The sequence below is a fragment of the Catharus ustulatus genome, chromosome 9, assembly GCF_009819885.2.
Source record: "Catharus ustulatus isolate bCatUst1 chromosome 9, bCatUst1.pri.v2, whole genome shotgun sequence".
Lineage (NCBI taxonomy): Eukaryota > Metazoa > Chordata > Aves > Passeriformes > Turdidae > Catharus > Catharus ustulatus.
Window position 1 is genome coordinate 14,469,239 of NC_046229.1, and position 22,498 is coordinate 14,491,736.

Sequence of the window (22,498 nt, forward strand, 5' to 3'; positions counted from 1 at the left end):
CAGCAAAGAATGAAGCACAGTATATTGGTTTATTATACTTTGAATTTATGTATATTTTCTTTATGGTGTTTTATTTGATGTTTCTTTGCTCTTAAGTTTGACCCTTTCTGTTTCCATGTCTCACATGGGGAAAGTAAACAATCACTACTGTGATAGAGAAAGTGTTGTTAGGTTTTCCTTTGCTTATTTATATAAATCTGGTTGGATTGTTTTTCATCAAAGTAGATAGGCATTGAGGAGTGAACTTTTTTTGTGATCTGTTCACATGACTTTGGCCTGACCAAAGGTGAGAATGAAAGGAAAAAGATTCTATTTTCAAATTGTCAATTACAGAAGAAAGTATCTTCAGAATAAATTCACAGTCCTAACTTTCCAGAAAGCAAAAATAGCTATAATGTACTATCCATGCAAAAAATTTGTAACTTTTTAAAATTGGGTCTACAGTAATTGTGACTACACTTCAGAGTGCTTCAGACTATAAATTCCCTTTTAAACTAGATGTCTTCTTTGTGCAACCTAGTTCATAGTTTTGCTGATGAAAAGCTTCATTGTCCAAAACATGCAAAGTTTAATCTAAGTTACTCTTTGCACATATCAAACAATTGTTATTGCCATCTTAGTCTGTAAAATCCTCATTTTGTGTTATCCTTTTATCTCCCAGCCTGACAATTACTTCAATGCAAATTGTTCCTTCTGGAACTACTCAGAGAGGACTATGATGGGATATTGGTCAACTCAAGGCTGCAAACTGGTTGACACAAATAAAACTCATACGACATGTGCTTGCAGTCACCTCACCAACTTTGCAATTCTTATGGCTCGTCGGGAAATTGTGGTAGGTAACGATGTTTCCACCCATCAGCAGGGAACAAACTTAAAAGACTTAGCTTTAAATTTTTAGCAAGATCCAAAATTGTTAGAGTTTCTTTAGTATTTATAGTTCCTACCCACTCTTTCCAAAGCAATTTGCTTTCTTTAGCACTTTTCTTCTTCATCCATAAAGTTGCAAAGGAAGAGAAAACAAGAAAGAACAAGGGTTTTCTACATGCCCTATTTTAAAGTCACTGACCAACCTTACAAGCATTTTATAGGCTCTCCCTCAGTACAGGTGGAGAGTGTCTGTTGAGACAGCTGTGCAGGCTATTCCCAGCTGTCCTTGGTGAGGAAGGCCAAGGAACTTCCACACTGATTGTTTAAACACCTCTTCTAGTCACAAGTTTTGTTGTTTATTTAAAGCACTTTCCTGCATGTTAGGTGGCCCAGAGCATGCAATATTTGCAGGGATATGGGAATTCTCTGAAAGCCATTGTGTTTGGAAAGGTCACTGCAAAGAACTGAAGCAAGGAATCTCCTTTAGCTAAACATGAGATTGAAGCCATGTGCAGCGTATTCTGCATTTTGTCCTGATCAGTGTGTAAAACATTGCTTTCTTCTCTGCTGTGGAGTTGCAGGTCTGTGGGAAAGAACATGTGCCCTCATAGGACGTGCCAGGGAAAGCTCTCCTCTCTCCCTTCATCAGGGCCTAGTGGTGCCTTAAAAATGTTATGTTTCTCTGCTCATATTTCCAACCAGTCTGCAGAGAGCCATAGGAAAAGTGAAAATGCTGTCTGATCTGGATAAAATAGTCACATTTTCCTCTCAGACCTGCTCCTCTTCTACTTACCCTGATCTTGCTCTTCTGGGAAGCTGACCTGAGACTGAGAAATTACTGAGTACATTTTGCCCATCTCATGTAATGAACAAGTAACTTTTCTGGATACCTGTGAAAATAGGTTTTTGTTTATACTCATAAAGAGTCATATTAATTTTCTCCATTCTTGGTTATTTCTAGTACAAAGATGGAGTGCACGAATTGCTCCTCACTGTCATCACCTGGGTGGGAATTGTCATCTCTCTTGTTTGCCTGGCCATCTGCATCTTCACATTCTGTTTTTTCCGTGGCCTGCAAAGTGATCGTAACACTATTCACAAGAACCTTTGTATCAACCTATTCATTGCTGAGTTCATTTTCCTAATAGGCATCGATAAGACAGAGTACAAGGTAAGTTTTCTCTCTGTGTACTGATCTTGTTCTCTGAAATGACTGTTTGAAATGGGTTTGAATTAAAACATGACAACACTGACAAGTTTTCAGCACTCTAACACAGCAAGGCTGAAATAAAAGCTCAGCATGAAAATAAGATAGATATATTCATACATAGTATTTACATCCATCCAAAATACACTTTTCATTTTCAGTTGAGAAACACTGACTATTAACGAAGCAGGTGGTTAGACTTTTGCAAGAGGAGATGAAATTGCATGTTGACTATTAGGAATATATATATGTTTTCTATATATATTCAAATGTCTTAACAGGTATTGACTACATTTTTTTATATATTAGTACAAAGCCTTTTCTATATATATACACATTTTTACACTTAACATTCAAGGAGGTGTTTTGGTAGCATTGGTAAAATTAATTCTGACATGATTCATTGTGTTGAAAATAATAATCTAGCATCATTTCATCCAGAATTTGGCTAATGGGGAGAAAATTCAGGCTGATTTCTGTTACAACAGTAGAAATTTCCATATTACAGCCTACAAAAATTACAGGGCAGACACTTCATAATTTTAAATATGTCGTATTATATTATGCATAGAGAACCAACTGTTCATGTCTAAGATTATCTAAACTGTAAATCCTAAAACCATATCAGTTTCAAAATTTAAAAATTGCTTATAAAATTGAGAAGTCCACTCTGACATTGATGACTGGGAGATGAGGGTGCAATTTCCTTATCTTCATTCACACTGTTCAGCTAATTCACTTCCTGTAGCTACTGAGCACATACTAGTGTTTTCAAATGCCCAGAGTATGTTTCAAGGTAGGGAAGATGCTCCTGAATTTGTGAAAAGTTTTTAATAGAACTATCTGCTGTTCTATTTCATACTGTTCAGTTGGAGAGGTAATGATTATGTGAAGGTTTTGTGGTTTACATTTCCATCTCTCTCTTTCTTTGCAGATTGCATGTCCGGTTTTTGCAGGTCTCTTACACTTTTTCTTCCTGGCAGCCTTTGCCTGGATGTGTCTAGAAGGAGTGCAGCTTTATCTAATGTTAGTAGAAGTATTTGAAAGTGAATATTCTAGAAAGAAGTACTATTATGTTGCCGGCTACCTCTTCCCTGCTACAGTAGTTGGTGTCTCAGCAGCTATTGACTATAAGAGCTACGGAACAGAGAAAGCGTAAGTAATTGCAAGTGACCTGAGTGTTTTTCAAGTGAATAATTTTTTAAAGCCTATTAGCTGTCAGAGGGTCCCTGACAGACTAAAATACCATCTGAAAGCTTTATTGGTAAGAGAATGGCAATGCTGTGCACAAATTACAATCAAGTCTTTTGTAATTCTCTAGGTTCAGGGGATTTGTACTCCAGAGAGACCAATTCTAAATTATGGTCTTTCTTTTAACACAAAAGATTGACCTGAAACAAATTGAAAAAGTAAATAACTTTTTGTCCTCGGATGTATATTAAGCAAAATTTTTCAACTTAAAGTACCTGACAAGCCTAACCATCCAGTTTTAAGCTAATGCTTCATTAGATCTCTTTGTTCATCTGTCCCTCTAGCTAGCTCTCATCCTGAATTATGACAGTACAATATTACAACCTATATGTTTTATTTTGATAATATCAGGCAAATAGAGTGTGATTAAAATTAGCCACTGCCTTTTATTTACAAAAATACAGATGTATATAGGAAGTGACAGAAGGTAGACAGAAAACATTTCTGAGGATTTGAGTTGCTGGAGGCATGAATTTGCCTTTCAGTAGTGTTTATTTTGTCCTTTGATGAAATTAGTTACAGAATGGAAAGATACTGTTGACTACAAGAAAGCTGCTTGATTTTGCTACTGATGAAAGACAAATAAGAGAATTCAGCAGGGAGCTGGGCTGTATGAAAAATGAATTGCTAAGTGAAGTTGGCCCTAATAGGTTTATACGTCATTTAGTCTGGTATCTTATGTATTCTTTCTCTACATTTCAACTCCCAGATGGGGCATTTTATTTATACCATATTGTTATTCAGCAAAACATGGCATCTGAACATTTTCTGTCTCATATTCCTCAGGCGTGAGCACTTAACATATGATATTAAGTTAAAAGCAGACTTTGAAGATCACATGGGAAGCCTGCAAAAATTATTTACTGATGTTAGTTTCATTAGTCCATGATAGCACCTGTCACCAAACCTTGTGACTGAAAGGGAGCTTGTTTTGGTTTTGTTTGTCTTTAGGTTAGTTATTCCTGATGATGTAGTTTCAGGTTCAGTCATGTTATTGCACAGAGTTCATTAGCAGAGTTTCAGGTTAGGTGTTGTCCATGGAATAAGCGGCACTTGTGCAATGTTCATCATTGTTTACTGGCAAAGTGTTACCTTAAGAAGTATTTTTGCACTTTCCATTTATTGGACTGGGGTGTTAATGCAGCTTTTCACTTTTCATTCTCTTTCTTCCATTATAGTTGCTGGCTACATGTAGATAATTATTTTATCTGGAGTTTCATTGGACCTGTTACCTTTATCATTCTGGTAAGAGCTTTGGTTTTTTTCTATGTTTTTAGGTTGCCTCACAGCAGATTAAAAAGATTTAAAATTTCATCTAATGCCATCCTTGTTCACAAGACTTTGCATGATAATACTTAAAAACAATTTGTAACGTGACTAATGGTTATATAAATATGTAGAAATCTTTAAAGAGTGCTGACCAAATGATTACTTGTCAAAGCTGTGGTGACACTTCAGTGTGGCCATTTTTTCCTAATGGCTTGAATTCTGAAGGTCATATTGACATGTGCAGTCATATGAAAGATCAATGAAGTACTAAACACAGGGTTTTTTTAAAGGGAACCATTATTATTGCTTTCAATTGAGTCACTACTGTACTCATTCTAGAATTTAACTGCTAATTACCCAACATAATTATCTCAAAAGGATATTCTAATACATTAGATAGTTAAATAAACTTTATATTCCATTATACTTACACAGTATTTGTATATGTATTTGCATATGCACATTTTTCCATGCCTGCTTCTGTGTGTATTTGTGTTACATGTAGTGCATGTCAGACAGTGAAGATTCTCTTTCTTAGTATAAATAATGGACTGTTATGTAACCAGTAGAAAGCCTGTGCACATTCACTGCTGAAGTCACTGTGTGCCTGCACCCATCTCTGCACCCACAGCTGGGTGCCTCAGTGTCCCCTCAACACAGAATGTTGCATTCACGCATCAATTACCAGTTCTCTGCGCACTTCCAGGTACAAAGTGTGTAGTCACATGTCAGACCATGGGAAGAACTTCTCCCATGTATTTCAGATTAACAGTACCAACTCTACACAGTGGAGGAATTTGTGAGCACAGTGAATGCATGATGTGCACTTTGACTCACCTTGGTTTTCTCTGCTAGCTCTGTATCTTTAAAGTCTGACTTTACTTGGGAAGTATTGTACAAGGCTGTCTACGTACATGGAGGCCTTTTCTCATAATTGCTGGTAGTTTGGAGGGATTAATTAATTTGTTGTCATGCTTTTGAAATCTTAAATAGTTGCATGTTTTCCTGCCCTTTCACAGCAGCAGAGCTGTGAAATGTTAACAGAATTTCAGTTCACTTGAATTTCCAGATTCAGGAATTGTTTTTTTCCATATTCAAAACTATTATTTTTTCAGTGTGAAGCACATGCATCAGGCATAATTTTGATATTTCTTTGACTTTTATAGATCTATGTGCCAGACATACTATTTCAGCACTTTTTGTACTTACAGTATGAACTAATACTTCGATTATGGAAATTTCTACTAAAAATTTGCCTGGCCAATATTTTGATTTGCATTTACTCTATTTATATCAAAAACCATTTGAATCCTTGAGCAGTCACTTAAGAAAAGATAGTTGTAGAGGTTGTTAGAGTTCATTGGCATATTTTCAAAGACATGGGTGTAGATGCCAAAATTTAAGTGTATATGACTTGAATTGGAAAAACTACAGTGTTTGTAAGATTTAGGTGCAGACCATAATAACTGTACAAAGTTTATTCTAAATACATTCAAATTAAATCATATCTCAGAATGATGGGTATTCTTTTTTTAATTAAACCTACAATTGCAATTGAAAGTCTTAGAAAGATAGACTTAGTATGCTCAATATGATAGACTATTTTTCAACATGAAGTTGTTTCTTGCAGTTGTAATTATTCTGGAAATTGCTCTGAGTTTCATGCTACAATAATTAAGTCACCTCAAGTCTGGTTGTGTGGTGATAATTTTTTTTTGTTTGTTTGTTTGTGGGTCCTTCCTTATTTTATTGTTACTGGGGGTATTTTGCTAAGTCACCTATATTTTTCTCCCTTCCTCTAAAATAACATTTCACATGGGAAGCCTTGGGCTTTGCTGACGGCTTTTTCACTTCCTCATAACCAGGTCAGAGTGAGAATGGAGGTGAAGGACATTTAATCATATTGACCATGTACAGACATAGTTCACTATTATTTACTGGCCGTGACATTATTATCCTCCAGCAAATCATTTAGACTGAGACGCAAAAGGCTTTTGGGAGCAGTATTCCCAACTTGAAAAATATGAAACAGCAGGTAGCAATCACAGCACAGTTCCTGGGAGTAATTCTTCTCTGGCAATTGCTTTGCCCTCTAATCGTCCCAGCTGAGAAAGCAAGAGAAACCAGAGGCAGAACTGTGAGAAGTGTAGTGGCTGAAAAGTAATATGCCATGTGCACCGTTACCAAAGAGCTCTATTTGTAGTGTAGCTTAGTTAGTGGCAGTAGCATTTGAGAATTTTGCCTTTAGTGAGGTTTTTAGCATGTTGCTCAAATCGCTTCTGTTTCTCAATTTAATAGTACTGCACATAAACTCTTTTTTGAGAGTATTGGTTTCTATTTTAATTTACAGGGTTTTTTTTTCCTCTGAATTTACAAACATTTGCAATGTGTCTGTGCTCGTTTTCACATGAAGTATGAGGGGGAAGTAAGAAGTTACTCAGTACATCTTCTGAGGAACTTTTTAGCTTCACTGTTTCTATAGCCTGTCATGCCTTTGGGCACCAGGGTTATTATATCTATGAGAAAAGAGCATGTAAGTAATGAGCGGTGGGAAACCATTAGTATGCCTGAAATGGTTTAATGAAAGCTTGGATCATGATACGTCAGGAGCTGTTCTTATCATTTGGACAGCTCCATCTGCATCTTTAATAATTAATTCAGTTCAGTAAGAGTTCAGTGTGCACACTCATTTAGAAGCCTTCAGAGAGCACCTCTCTCACTGCCAGTCCCAGGGAGAAATAGGCTTCTGCATGGCTAAGAGCAAAGATCTGGAGATACAAGAGCAGTTTTAGAGCTGCATTTGCCAGGTAACAAAAGCTCCGGGGAGTTCAAAAAGGGTCAGAACATGTGCAGTTCAGCTAGGTTACTTCAGAGTGGTGTTTCTGTTCCTCTGTCTTATCGTATCCATGTCAGCACTGCAGGCTGTGTGGAATGAATTTTAAGCTGCTAAGCTCAAGGCGGACGTGATTCCATTGAGCAGGTTCATGGCCATAAAACAAACAGTGCACTTCTGTAATCTGTGGTCAGAAAAGCCTGAGCACTTTGACTGCTGTGTAGATCCATTTCATTCATGCCCAAGGAATGGGTGGGGTTGGTTTAATTTAGCCAAAACTGTTGCAGTTTGCTTCTCCCAGCTTCCAGGCAGAGTCCGCCTATTAGTCTACCAATGGTTGCCTAAGCAAAAATTACTAAGATACCCCATTTCATTAACATAGAATGTGCTAAATGTTCTTACCCAGGTTGAAGTGTTGCTTACCTAAGTCAGTGGATATACAGATGTACACATAACTTAGCTCTGCATGTCAAAATGGACTGTATTTGTAAACTTATTTTTATAAATAGTACATGTTTATCTTTCTGTAGTAGACGTTTGGTAAGTGATATTTGTCTATTAGTTAGGGGAAATTCATCATAATTTTTGCCAAATCTAATTTTATTTTGCTACTAATTGATTGTAGCTGCACCTAATTCCAATTTCCAATTGTACACCCACTTCTTAAAAAAGTTGAGTTGGACACATCCGCTCTCTCAAAATTACATATGTTTCAGGGGCCAGAAAGACAAATTTCCTGCTTGCACCTTTCTTTCATGTCCAGTTCCTTCTGATTTCCAAATGAGTATTTGGTAATATGTGTGTTGCCTGTGAAAGAAGCATGATCTTCCAGGGCACTGTGCTTGATTATAACCATAAAAATGATTCATATTTTATATTTTAAAGTAGCAACTTGTTATTTTTTAATATATATCAATTGTCTTTCACTTTGTTCTATCCAATTACACTTGTCATATTGAGACATGACAAGGAACTTGTATAATAGAAGATACTCTAGGGTTTTTTTTACTTTGCACAAAGTTCTAAAATCAGGGTATATATTAAGCTAGTTCTCTATCAGTATGCCATCTCTCCCAGTAGACAGTAAGTTTTAGAAACTAGATTAGAATCAAGTATAAACATAAATTAAATACTATCAATTCAAATTTTTGCTTACTATTACCAGCTAATGTTTTAAAAGATCTCATATTATAGCTCCACCTTCTGTAACTGTGTGTTTTGTCATGCTTTGGTATCATAGCAGAATCTTCAAATCCAAACCTGATGCCTGAACCAGACTTTTAATTTCTTATTTTTAGCTTTCAAAGAGTGTTGGTCTAATTTGCAGACATGCAGCATGAAAGAGATTTTAAAGACTTGATTAAGGGTATAATTTTATGACTGTTTGAGATGTATACATTGTGCATCTGTGTGTGTGTTTGCACAATGTATTTATATTTTTTATTGGCATTGAAGTAGAGGGGTACTGTTCAGCTGCAGATTTTGGCTCCTCTGGGATAGATGCAGCCCAGTTGTCAGGATGAGGTCCAGCCAGTCACTGACCATTTATGTTACCTGAAGTGATGAGAATGCCACCATTGTCAGTGGGCCTTTTTTTTCTTTTAGAAGATTGCTCTCAAAAGTCTCTCTTACCATTCATGTGGGCCTTTGTATGACTTCAGGGTACTGCATACTTGTGGTGAACATTTTCTTAAAGAAAGGTGTCTTAGACCATCTGTCAAGCTTGGAAAACATCTTCAAATTCATTTGCTTACATCAGTAGCAGTTCAGTCCTCACAATAAAAAATCAGGTTGAAAGGAGCTTCAGGAGATCTCAAAATAACCTTAGCTCTGGGCCAGACCATGTTGCTCAGAGCTGAAAAAGTTTCTCTTTTACAAATGAATGAAAGTCCTGACTGTATTTTCTTCTCCTCCCCTACATGTTTCTCTCCAAGAAAGGTAATTCAGCTATGCCTTATAAAAACAATTATTTTCCAATAAGTTCCCTCTCCTCACTGCTTAGTATCTTTCATGAGAAAAAAGAAAAAAAAAAAAAGGCAGGATGCTCAAAATGTCTTTAACTCATGAGCTCCTCCAAAACAATCAATTTCTAGATGAAAAACAGCTAGGGAGCCAAAAGCAAATCTATATAAAGGTTTGGTTACAGTATCTGTAAGCAGGCAAAATAGGGGTTTTATAATGATATAATGTGTAACAGAGATGCCAGCATGTTTGAACAAGTGGCAAACCGTGGTCTTTTGACTGCTGAAACTGAAAACTATGCAATATTTGTCAGTGATGGAGAAACAAGTATCATATGCTCAGTTGTCATAGTTACTTTGTCTTCAAAGTACAGTATTTTTCCCTTTTTCTTGGAAGGACTTTTTCAGCAACTGTGATATGGCATAATTATTTCTGTGGGCTGGTTTTGTGGGTCTGTACCTAAATAACAATTACAATGCCATTTAAGAAACTGCTTTGTGCAGTTGTTCCCTGGTGCAGCAAGGACATACACCCTGACAGAGCTGAGCACCTAGATAAAATCTGTTTAATACCATGAAGCTTGGCTCAAGCTCTGGGGTAAGGCCATGTCTGCTCACATGTCGCCAAAGGAGCCTCCGTATGTCAATACAAGTTTTTATTTATCGTGTGGCAAACCAGCACTTCAGTTGTACAAAGAATCAGAGGATAAAGCCCTTCTGCTTCACAAGGCAGTCATTGATGGGCTAAGCCATATCTATGAGTTTTTGATCCAAGAATGATGATGCCAGTACAATACAGGATACTCCAGGGTAACTACTTAGGCAAGGATTAGCTTCCAGCTGTGCTGTAAATACTGTTCTGAACTGGATTGTGCACTCCCAGATGCATAGGTTGCAGCCAAAGCTGATGTACGTGTTGGGATTGACACAGGGTATGTGTCTTAGCTCTTCATCTGTTTGTTTCACGTTTCGCAAAAAGCAAATTGAGGTTGCATTTTTCAAGCAAGCTGAAGAAGTTCATGTTATGTCATCTACTAAACCATGCAAAAAACTTTTCCAAATAGAGAAAAATAAAATCTGTGTACAAAGACATGGGACTGAGGGTCAGGTCAGTTCCAGAGCCCTTCTCCTGTCTGGTGCAAAGGCCAGGGCCAGAAGCAACTTGTTTTCTCATCCAATTAAGTTATGCCTTACAGTGGAAACCTAGATAATAGGAAGAGATCACAATGATATAATGAAAAGGCTTTTCTCATCTGGTTAGTCATTTCGTTAAAGAATCATAAAAAAGAATCACCAAGATCATGGATTACTGACACTTATATTTTGCAGCGATGGAAATATGTTTAACCTATACCATGTACATACATCAGCTTAAAGGTTAAGTATTTTCAGCCAGTTCTTGAAACACAAACAGAAATCAATCATAGAAGCTTATTTTCATTATTTGTATAACAAACACCTTTTTCTATTAATCTCAACATACAATTGTAAAAATGTTACACTTTTCATGATAAGATCAAAAGTTGCCAGAGACTTTTCTGGTGTTGAGAAATGCTTTATAGTTCATTCTGTCCATCCTGATTTCGAGACAGCAGCAGGAGTGATAACATGATTGCCCATAGCAGTAGGAATTATTTTTATAATACATATTCTTATAACAGACTCTGATCAGAGTCTTCAAAATACTTACCTTTTCAAGATTAGTACCAGCTCTTTATTAGGATTCCAGTGACATTTCTGACCATTGAGGCACAGCTGCAGGAACACATCTGGCATGAACTGGTATCCCAGGTGTTGCAAAAATAGCGAAGATTTTGAAATTGTCTCAAACTAAATGCTACCCAGATTGAGAGACTGGATATAATCATGCTTCATCAGTAACCAGTTGGAGATATATATATACACATATGGAAGAGTATAAGAATGGGGTTCTCTATCTGTGTGTTACAAGGATGTCCAAGCCTAGTCTTCCATCTGCTCTTAGCTTTTGGTCCAACCACTTTCATGTGGACCATTGCAGTGGTAGACAAGGATGTGAAAGGACATGGCTCTTGCTCGTTTCAAATATACAATTTTATCCGACTTTTCTGTGTGATGTAGGACAGCACAAACTAATTACTGAAATTAATTGGATGCCACTTTTTAGCCTGTATTCTGTGGGCATCCTTGTATTTGGCTTGCCTGTGCTTTTCACAGGCTTTGAAATCGATAGGAGAAAGGCACCCAGTAACTTTGATATCTGTGATTCTCTTTCACAATAAGAGAATGATAAAGAATTTCCTTCAGAATCTTCCCTGGTGTTACCTTTATGAATGACACAACAAGAATAAGATTCCACAGTTCTTCAAGTGGCACACACAGTCTCGCTTCAACAGAATCCAGACTACAAAGAGAAAGAGGGCAGCAGGAGGGTGCACCACCAGCATATGTCTATGGCACTGTTAAGTTTGATGCATTTGCTACATCTTTGTGTTTCTTTTTCTTGTTCTTTTTTCCTTTTCTTTTTCTTTTTTTTTTTCCCAGTTACATTTAAGGTCTTTTCAAGACCCCAGTAGGATTGTGAGAACAAAAAGGAATAAAAAAAATAATAAAGGAGAAACCAGCAAAGGTGAAAAACATTTCAAAATCAGGATGGGGTGATAAAAAGACAACTAGTATAGCCCAGTAAAAGGGCGACTGTAGTTCACAGAGAGTGAGATGGGGAACAGGGCTAGAGGTGACAGGTAAAGGTGAGCAGGTGATGAGCATAACATGCTGGAGGACAGAGCTAGACCAACAATGGCAAGTGTTGGACATGAGTTAAATATGGTAGTTCATGATGATGTGCTGTTTGTGAAACAAGGACTTTTAATATTTTTATCCTCTCATTCTTTTTTGCAATCACAGTTTGCAGACCATCTGATATAGTTACCAATTTTCACTACTTGGAAATAAACTACAGGGTTTTTGTTTAGCCTGTAACATCATCATTTTTCAACCTATTACTTGAAGTAGTTTAATTTCATTCTTATCTGTTTTGACAGCTGAATCTTATCTTCCTGGTGATCACATTGTGCAAAATGGTGAAGCACTCAAACACTTTGAAACCAGACTCTAGCAGGTTGGAAAACATTAAGTAAGTGCTTTGTGTTCAAGTATGAGAACTATGATTATTTTCTGATTGCTGAACTGATTGAAAGCTACTCCCCATTAGGAGCACATGCCATTGTCTCCCAGCAACTGCAGATGTCAATTAGAAGCAAACAGAGGCAATCCTGCTTTCGTCACATTGTTGCTGTAATGTCACAAACGCCGGTCAAAATTAGATAATTTCAGCCTGGAACTAGTGCCAAGAAACTGTTTCACGGAAATGCCACAGCACTGTAGTAATTTCATTTGCATTTAAAATGCAGTTCAAAAATGATGTTCCTGTTTGCATGGCTGATATGATTATATTAAGTTTGTTTTGTTAAATGACTTTTTGATTTAGGGATTCTGAGCAGTTTCTACTTGTAATCCTGTTCTCCCAAGAGAATTGACTCTATTATTATTGTTAACTTGAAGATTATCTGCTGTTTTCATGCTAATTTAACAAATGTTTACTTTATCGTGGTGTTCTACTGTAGTATCCCTTTTGCAGAGTAATATAAGTTTTATATAACTAACAAGGCTTTGGCAGCTTTCGCTTCTTTAGATAGGTTTCTACTGTATTCTGTATAGCCTTATGTTATATTCAAGGTTTTTGTTACCAACGCTGAAGGGATGGTGCAACTTTCTAACACTGAGGGTTGGATGTGAAAGGGTCTTACAGATCTGCTTTGAACGTGTGCAATGGCAAAGGGAGACTTTCAATAAGGATAACATTGTGAACTAGATGTTCTAGATAGGTCAGTATCAGCTTCATTGCATGTTGCATGATAAGAGAGAGAGCTAATCTTTAGCATCTCTCTCTTTTCTTCCTTTTCCTCTTTCTGTCTTCTCATCCACACCAGTAATTACCGTGTTTGTGATGGCTACTATAATACGGACTTACCTGGGTAAGATAGAACCCTACATTAACAAACTTCTAGCATGATTTTTAACTTTACAAACTCGGTCATATTGTGGATTTCCCTTAATTTTAATTAATTATTTTTGAGATACCTGATTTGCTAAAGACTTTTAAAATATTATGTGCCTTTATAATTTTAAATTGCTTGCCTCTGCATTTTGAATTTCCTAATTTAGACTAATTTTTATAGACAATTAAAAATGCTCTTATTAATTTCTGTTTCAATTCTGTCTAATAATTTTGTTTCTCTTTTCTGCTTATAATGCTTTCTAGCTATGAAGATAATAAGCCATTTATCAAGTAAGATCATTAGTTAGATGTGGAATTCACTGACTAAGTTCCCTTTCCCTTTCATTCTGTGCTGTTCGCTACAATTCCTTTTCCTTAACCTATTCATGATGGAATCTTTTTTAGATTGTTCTGTAAAGCAATATCCATATTTTTGTCGCATTTCAGCAGGGTTTCTTCATGCGGAAGTTACATCCTCTAGCTTCAGTTTAGCTGAGTTTATCGGAGCATTAACGATTTGGGCTCTAGGCTTTTAATCTGCTGTTTAACCTTTGTGCATTTGTGTTACATTATTTGGTGTCATATGGCAGCACCACGGTTTAAAATCTATGGTGTGATTAGTGGCTAAGCCAGATTTATCAATCTCTCCTCTAAAAGCAGATAAAGCAATGGAGAAGCTGGGGCTTGTGCTATACTTCTGCATTTCAGAATAGTTTTGACATCCTATGCTGTTCTTGAGAAAGACAAAGGTTATATCTACTCTTGCTGTTTTCACTGGAATCTAAGAGTACTGAATGGAATTGTTCTTTCTTTAATAGATTAAAGGTTAAACCCAAGGAATTTATACATTTCAATGTGAAAATAGTAAAAGTCAACTGCAGGAACTGAAATGTTAATATTGGATTTGGCGAAGTACATTCTCATAAGTAATGTTACTAAAATTAATTTTCTTTTACAGATCCTGGGTCCTGGGTGCATTTGCTCTCCTGTGTCTCCTTGGCCTAACATGGTCATTTGGTCTGCTGTTTATAAATGAGGGGACCGTTGTGATGACATATCTCTTCACAGTATTTAATGCTTTCCAAGGAATGTTTATTTTCATCTTTCATTGTGCCCTTCAAAAGAAAGTAAGTTACCAAAACCACAGATGAATGTTCCTTAACTCCTTAGACATGCCACATACAATTCTTAAGAAAATAGAGATAAAATTAACATTATGAAAAACTGGAGCATTTTGAAGTTGGTTGAGGAGGGGAGCAGTATTCCAGTGCGGTTCTTGCTGTGTGTACTAGTGGGAGTCATGTAACTGCTCTGTGACCCAGACAGCTTTAACATGGATGCAGCATTTCCAACCTGGCTTGAAAAGTTTGCAGGTTTTGTGAAGAAAATTTAAAACTTTAACACTGGTAATGCGGTACATATTTGCCTGGACTTACAGCCAAAAGTTTTTTTATGTCCACATGGAACAAGTCCTGCCTTTGCTGCAGTGCTGCAAACAAAGGATTGGTTACAATATCAGCCCATATCAGCCTGGCAATGCTCTCCTTTTCTCAGATCAAGGCAGAGCCCCTCTCCTGAGATCCCATTAAGCTGCCACATAAAACTATGGGTGATAGGCAGGGATTGTACTAAGTGTGCTCAGTCATTACAAAATTAAGTGGGATGTAAAAATTAATTTTACTATGAACTTTGACACACCTAAGAAAAAAGTAGTCATTAATGCTAGACAGCTGGTAACAGGAATAGTTTTCTGAAGATGGAAAATATTCCAGCATTAATACTTTTTTCCCAAGTGTTTGCCTCCCCTAGAAATCCCAATAGCTTTGTGCTCTTCACTGGATCCTCCCTCGCAAGTGGGATGAGCTAAATTAGTTCTGCTCCCCTTTTCTGGATGAAAGCAGAAGGGTCCAGAAGGAGCAGGTCTGCTGGAAGGAGAGAAAGAGACAGAGGGAGACAGAGAGAAAGCTTGAAGGGGAGAGAGGAGCAAGCAGGAGAGGAGGAAAGCGAAGGGAGCAGCTCTGTGAGACCCTTTTTTGAGTTCCCTGCACCCCTTCTCTTCCCCAGGGGGTGGAGATTACAACCAAGGATGCCTTAGAGGTATTTTAATGAAGAGTGCATAAAAAAAGCTGACAGACTTTGTTAGAAGGCAAGACAAATGAAAGTAATGAGAGTTGAGAGGAAGGGTGAACATCAAAAAATCCCACCCAAACAAACGTAACATGAAATGCAGTATGTCCTACATTTGGAAATACCCAATTTGCAATATTTAGATTCTAAGTATTTTTACCAATTTTAGGCTGGGCACCTAGCAATTATTAACTCCCATTATAATTAGCTCACCAGAGACATAATTAAATGATATTTGTAAGATGGTTTGAGACCATTGGATAAAGTGTTGTCGTGTAAATACAAAAATCCTATCCTCATGTTCTCAACTGTACCAGCACTAACATTACCAGCATCTCTTAATTTGGTGTAAACAATGGCATTCAGAGGTGTTTCAGGAAAAGGTCTGGTAGACAGGTGAACATTACATTCCACTCATTTGGAGAGAATAAAATCACACTAAAGACACTAAAGGTGAAGATTGAGCCTAAGAGAAGAAGATAGGGAAGAAAATGCAAACATTCTCAAATGCAAATGATTTCTAGGTTAGGGATTCATATAATGTTTCCCTTTTTACTATTTGTATTGGACTTGAACATCAGAAACAGATTCCTTTTTTATTTCTTTTTACGGTTATGCATTGTTTTTATATAAAGTGAAGTCAGCAAAAAGCAATATTAAAAAACCAGTCAAGTGTGAAAAAACATAACCTAGAGCAATAAGATTTATACCTGAAAGAATGTTAAAGCTGCCATTTAAGATTTTTAAGTGTCACTGCCTTTGACTGGATATTGTCCTATCCTCTGTCTGCATAGCTAATGTAGTCTCTTTATTCTGTTATTACCACTTGGTCACTAAATTGAACAGAGAAATAGAACTGTGGAAGTGAAAACTATTATGTTTCTAGTTCTGACAAGATGATAGTGCTGTTGCTTCCATCAGTTTCCAACAAGCTATAATTTAGAAATAATGACAGTGGAATGTGCAGTCCTGACAGATAATGCACATTCACTGCAATATAGGCATTAGGCAAAACCAGCCCTGGAGGGTGGTATTTGGGTAAAAATACAGTTTTGATTGCTATTGTCTCAGCTGTGTAGTGGTTTAAAGCATTTAATACCCATTAGTGTTCAGGAATGTATTTTCTTAGGTGTTTTACCATCTAGCAATGATGTATATAGACCTATGCTTTCCAGGGTTAAAAATTATACTTCTAAGTTGTTTCATTCCTGTTTAATTTTTTTACTTTTTTTTTGGTGCTGATATAGATAGGGATTGACTTAAAACATGTACCATAGCTTTTATAAAAAGCTAAGTTATTCTGCCTAGCTTGTGATTTACAGAAACATCACAGCATGTATTCTGAGAGTAAAGCTCCTATAGAAAACAGCAAATTACATATACAAATCCACCTATTAATTTTTTGCATTTTCTCCTCTCCCCTTTTTGCATAACTTTCTGTCTTTTATATTCATAGGTCAGGCAGAATTTCCAGATTAGCTGAAATAACTCTTTTCAGAGAAGCTCATAAGTCTCATTGACGTAGAAAAGACACTTATGTTCCCATGTAACTTTGTGGAAGATTTATGAATTTAGGCTTACACATCTGTACAAATTCTATCCACTGTGTCCTTTCACTGATGCAGTCTTGCTGCCAAGACATGCACACACTCTCCTGTTATTCAAAAATAGTAGTCAATGAAGCAGTCGTGGAATATAAGAGAATTAACTGCTCTGTAAAATGATCCTGATTACTTTTATGGCAATTCTTATCACACATAACTAAAGTTTCCAGTAGGTCACTGGAAACAGAAGGTGAATAAATGCAGCCTAAATACAGGAGTCATTATTTAGTTTTGCTGCTCTGTCAGAAATAAAAAATCATAAATCTACGTATATTCAAATTTCTAGATTCAACAAATACAGGAATTAGAATTCTGTGTTTTGGTCCTGAAAGTGAAAAGTGCTTCATTCCCAGCTTTTATGGTTCAAAAAGTGGCTCTGGAATACTGACATCAGCATAGCTGGGGCTGTGCCTCAAATGGGGCAGTGGTTTTTGTGAGCTCTGTTCAGTGCCAGGGCAGCTGTGGCCATCTGAAGTAGCACCTGGATGAGTTACACAGAGTAAGAAAATGCCTTTACAGGCATTGCAAGTTTTGCACTTTTTATTGAAAAACATTGCATAAGGGGCCATACTGAGCAGCACACAAGCCATGATTGGAAGACAGGCTTTCTGTGCTTTCTGAACCAAAAACTGTTATAAAAACCACTATTTTCAACCAGCATTCAATTCAGGTAAACTTAACTGTATTAATCTACAGTATGAAAATGAAATAAAACCAAATCTATAACTAACTCAGAAAGATTATTCAGGGACATCTCTAAGAAGTGTTTGTATACCTTGGAAATAATTGGTTCAAAACTCCTGGGTAGCTGCTACTGCTGCCACGGAGTAGGGAGAAATATGTGATTCTGCTAAGAGCCAGCAATCCGACAGATGAGAGTTATCTATTTGCTTGAAAAGTGTGTAGTTTCAATGCAGGGTTCACGTGTTTCTGCCAGCAGATATTTAAAACTATTTCGTGTGCTAAGAATTTTTTTTTTTCCCCATAGGTACGTAAAGAATATGGGAAATGCTTCCGACATTCCTACTGCTGTGGGGGACTTCCAACTGAGAGTCCCCACAGTTCAGTGAAGGCATCAACAACGAGAACTAGCGCTCGCTATTCCTCTGGCACTCAGGTAGCAGAGATTTTGACAGCATCTCTTAATTACCTTATTTATGAAAAGCCTACTGAGATGTCTTCCAATCAGAAAGACTAATTGTCTTCCCATTATTGCCATTTAGATGGTAAATACATACTTCTGCATAGTAGAATTATTTCTTTTTAAACATTTACTTTGGTCTAATACAAGTACCTTACTTTTTCTTGTAATTAGGGACTAGTTTATAGGAAGATTTATGCCACCATGTTTCATTGAAATAAAGTTCAATAAATTAAAGTTTAAAAAAAAAGATGGAATTTTCACTATGTTTTAGAAGAATGGTTTACTTTAGGCTAAAACAAACACAAATATTCCATATAACAGCATGAGTAGGAAAAAATCTTTTTCTAACCTACTATGCTTTTGTCTCATTCCTTTGTGTTAACAGAGTCGGATAAGGAGGATGTGGAATGACACTGTGAGAAAACAATCGGAATCATCTTTTATCTCAGGTGACATCAACAGCACTTCAACACTTAATCAAGGTCAGTCACTGGGAACATTTCAGTTTTAGAATCCATAAATTTATTACAGAATTTATATAATTTAACAGAGAAGAATTGAAAGTAATGTTAAAAAAAAAATCTGGAACAAGTGTTCTCTAAAAGCAGAGTTTTAAAGTTATCCACCAGCACTTTTGAAAACCATGTTCCCTTAACTGGCCCCTACTATAGAAGTTGAATTCTTCAATTCATGGGAATGTATTTAAATTAGTTTCATCAATAATTTAGCTTAAAAGCAAGATCATAATTTTAAATCTTTCCTAACCTTTATAGGTTGAATCTGAAATAGAAATATGAGTGCCGTAACATTTTAATGCATATTTGACTGATTTTTAGGTGCAGAAATTTTCCCAGTGAAATCTCATTGATATCATTTCTATGCAAAAGATGTCTGTAAAGCATTTATCTTTTCTATTTCAAAGAGCATCATAGCTGTAACATGGGATAGAATCCTGATTTTCAGGCACAGAGAAATCAAAACTCAAAACTTCTCAGCTCAGACAGACTTCAAAATCTGTAACCTCATTCTGTTCTTCCACCCAATCCTTAAGTGAAGAGCAGGTAGCGCTGGTCTCACTGCAACCAGTTCCTGCTCAACTCATAAAATTTCAAACAGAAAATTCAAATTCAGTATTTGATAGCAGGGATGTGTATTTACGTTCACTTTGGAAGCAAAAACCGTGGTGTTTGCAAAGCGAAAGGTATCAGAAAGCATGATTCTCTTTTTGCTATTTGGTCTATAGAAAGTGGGTAAGCCCTGTGTGTCTTGCTGCTCCTGCCACCCCCCTTATGAATCCTGCATGTTCTTCTGGCAAAAATCAAAATAAAGTAACTTCTCCTAGGTATACAATGTTTATTTTTCATGTCGCCTTCAGTGTCTTACTAAAATTCCAAAAATACAAGCCACATAAAATTTGGTATTTACCCTGGTTTGTTGTCTCTGACTCCTAAGGTTTGCTCTAACTGTGATGCACTGTAGTTAATTCAGTTTGAGCAGAGGTCTCAGCAGCTTCTCCCTGTTCCAAGTTCCAGACTTAAGTTCTGCCAGGATTAGAAAAATTGTTACCAACTCTATTCAGTTATAATGCTATCACTATCTCAGTTATACATACATATAAAGGTAGTTTAATAATTAATGACAAGTGTCATTTTTCCTTTAAAACAAAAGTCAAGCTTTTAATTAAGCTTTTTTTGTTTTTTATTGTGGCAAAGAAATTTGGGTTGAAAAAAAATCATAACTATAAATTACAAGTAATTATTCTAACCAAGCTGAAATATAGTACACAAAATAGAATAAAAAAGCACAAGTAAATTATATTTCAGTTATTATTTCTAGCAGGAAGTACTTTGCAATGGAAAAAAGCTATGATAATTTTTTTAGTTGATCGCTAATACAAACTTTCAAATAAGATTAGCATAGTCAGACAATAATTCTTTGAGTGTTAGAAATTTCTGCTCATTTCTGCTACTAAGTAGCTCTGGGAGTACAAAAGCATTAATATTTGGAATATATATCATTCCTTGCCAAATAAAAATATTTATACTATAGAAATATGCCCATCTTTAATTGTCCTTGGGACTGTAATACACTGTTGTACTGCTTTGCAAAGTAATAAAAAAGAAACTTGAATTTTATCTTACTTTTCAGTAATTTTAAAAATATCCTGATTTTTTTTCTGATTATTCTGTGTTGTTTAAATGCTGTTCTGTTAACATGTAATTTTGAGTTTACAAGAGTTTGAAAGAGTCTGTTCATGTATTATTTTTCGTTGTCTTACATTGTTTGTAAACTGATAGTTTAAAGAAATTTGTCGTTCGAGGAGTTCTCTTTTTAAACCTGGCAGATATGTTTGCAGCATGAATGTCCCAGGAGAAAATGTGAATGCTCTGATTTCTTAGAGCAAATATTTTGCGTTCCCCTCAGCATGCATACTTTTGAATATACTAAGATATGCCTCTTGCAATTTGCCATCCACTGTCTGTTTGAAAACAGTAAATCCCTTCCACTATCTGTGTGGTTTTAATAACGTGAGTAACAGCTCTGATCCTGTCATAAGAGGTTTTTCAATACCTTTCAGCTTGAGAAATTCAGCTCTCTCAGCTCTGGACAGAAGTGTTCCCTATGATCATTTCTAAATTTCTAATAGCTTTATGTAGTACCTTGATCTCTAAACATTTGATTGCTACTCTTGTGTAACAATGATTTTGTATACATTAGTAAATATCACTTTCACTAGATATTTACCTTGGGGCTTTGGACAGCACCTGTGAAATACTGGAATTTAACTCTATTTTCCTGCTCCCATTTTCAATGCATAACTCAAATACATCCAGAAATTTTCAGCTGAATTACATTCTAGAAATCCTATGCGATTCATGATGAACAAAAAATATTCTTTATTGAAACTGTCAGGCTAAAATTAAGGAACTGACATTTTTTTTCTGTTTCTTTTGCTTTAGGAATGACTGGCAATTACCTACTAACAAACCCTCTTCTTCGACCACACGGCACTAACAACCCCTATAACACATTGCTCGCAGAAACAGTTGTATGTAATGCCCCTTCAGCTCCTGTGTTTAACTCACCAGGTGTGCTTATTCTTCCTGAATAAACTGCTTTTCTTGGCTCCCTCCAAATTCCCTCTTTCCCTAGATAGAAACTCAAGTTGCAACACCCCAGCCGTACAGTCTGAATTTCTGAAATAAATTCGAGAAATGCAGTGTTGCCAATGTCAGCTTGTAAAACTGCACTATATTATAGTAATGCCTTTGCCCTAACAGTATTTACCAATAATTATCCATGTTTTTAACACAGGTGGCATAAATCTTAATATACTATTAAAGGACTGACACCACATGGTCTGAGAGCCCATCTTCAAGATATATATCACTTAGAGGTATCATGTCTATGCAATATAAGGTTGACTCTAAAGCTTGCTGAGAAAACCCTGCTTATGGAATGGATGAGATACTAAAGCAGTGCAAGGCATCTTGACACCTTTGGATACCCCAGTGTAGAAAATTGGATCCAGTATCAAACAGATCTAAACTATAGTATAGTGCAGCTTTATGGGAGATCATTTTCCTGTAGGAAAATCTTGCCATTAACACTTAGAGCAGTTTAGTTCTGTAGGAATAAAGGGTGTCATCATTTACCTAACATTTTGTTGTTACATTATCTACTTGCTTTTTTAACGATGTTGCAATTCATCAGTAAATATCTTGCAGATAATGTTTGATGAGTCGTAAGATCACTGTAGTGTAAATAGAATTATAAATATTTGAAAAAGAGCTCATAAAACCTAAAACCTTGTTTCCAGTTTTTATTTCAAGTCTCCTTTTTAACTGAACTGTAGTTTCTATTTTCATTCTCTTGTTTTCTTACTTTCCTTATGCTTTCCTCTAGCAACCTACAGAGAGACAAGTATGGGAGTAAAACTTAACTTTGCCTATCAAATGTAAATTTTTTCAGCATGATTTTTAATGGGCACAATTAAAACATAACTAGCGGTCATGAAGTAGACTCAGCGGGCAAGTGGTTCACAATTTGCAAATAAAATATTTCCACATTCAAAAAGTACTTGCATACTGCTTTTTGGGAAGCACCATGAGGTCTGTAGCAAACCCTATTGGTAACACAAGTTATGCAATGCTGAAATAATTTGCTATTTAAAACCAAAAGTGTCATGTCTA

General features: G+C 36.2%; 1 protein-coding gene across 28 annotated transcripts in view; it reads left to right on the plus strand.

Moving 5' to 3' along the window:
- Positions 1-22,498, plus strand: part of ADGRL2 (adhesion G protein-coupled receptor L2) — a 386,257-nt gene that overhangs the window by 359,462 nt on the left and 4,297 nt on the right. For 9 of the 28 annotated variants that reach the window (XM_033066978.2, XM_033066979.2, XM_033066956.2 and 6 more), the window contains 12 exons: positions 662-835; positions 1,832-2,041; positions 3,012-3,232; positions 4,507-4,573; positions 12,415-12,506; positions 13,363-13,407; positions 13,695-13,721; positions 14,389-14,557; positions 18,150-18,278; positions 18,691-18,787; positions 21,266-21,394; positions 22,212-22,229. In XM_033066978.2, coding sequence (XP_032922869.1) covers positions 662-835; positions 1,832-2,041; positions 3,012-3,232; positions 4,507-4,573; positions 12,415-12,506; positions 13,363-13,407; positions 13,695-13,721; positions 14,389-14,557; positions 18,150-18,278; positions 18,691-18,787; positions 21,266-21,394; positions 22,212-22,229 — 1,378 coding nt within the window. Of the gene's footprint in view, positions 1-661; positions 836-1,831; positions 2,042-3,011; positions 3,233-4,506; positions 4,574-12,414; positions 12,507-13,362; positions 13,408-13,694; positions 13,722-14,388; positions 14,558-18,149; positions 18,279-18,690; positions 18,788-21,265; positions 21,395-22,211; positions 22,264-22,498 lie in introns of all 28 variants that reach the window. The other 19 variants (XM_033066980.2, XM_033066982.2, XM_033066963.2 and 16 more) reach the window with 11 other exon arrangements.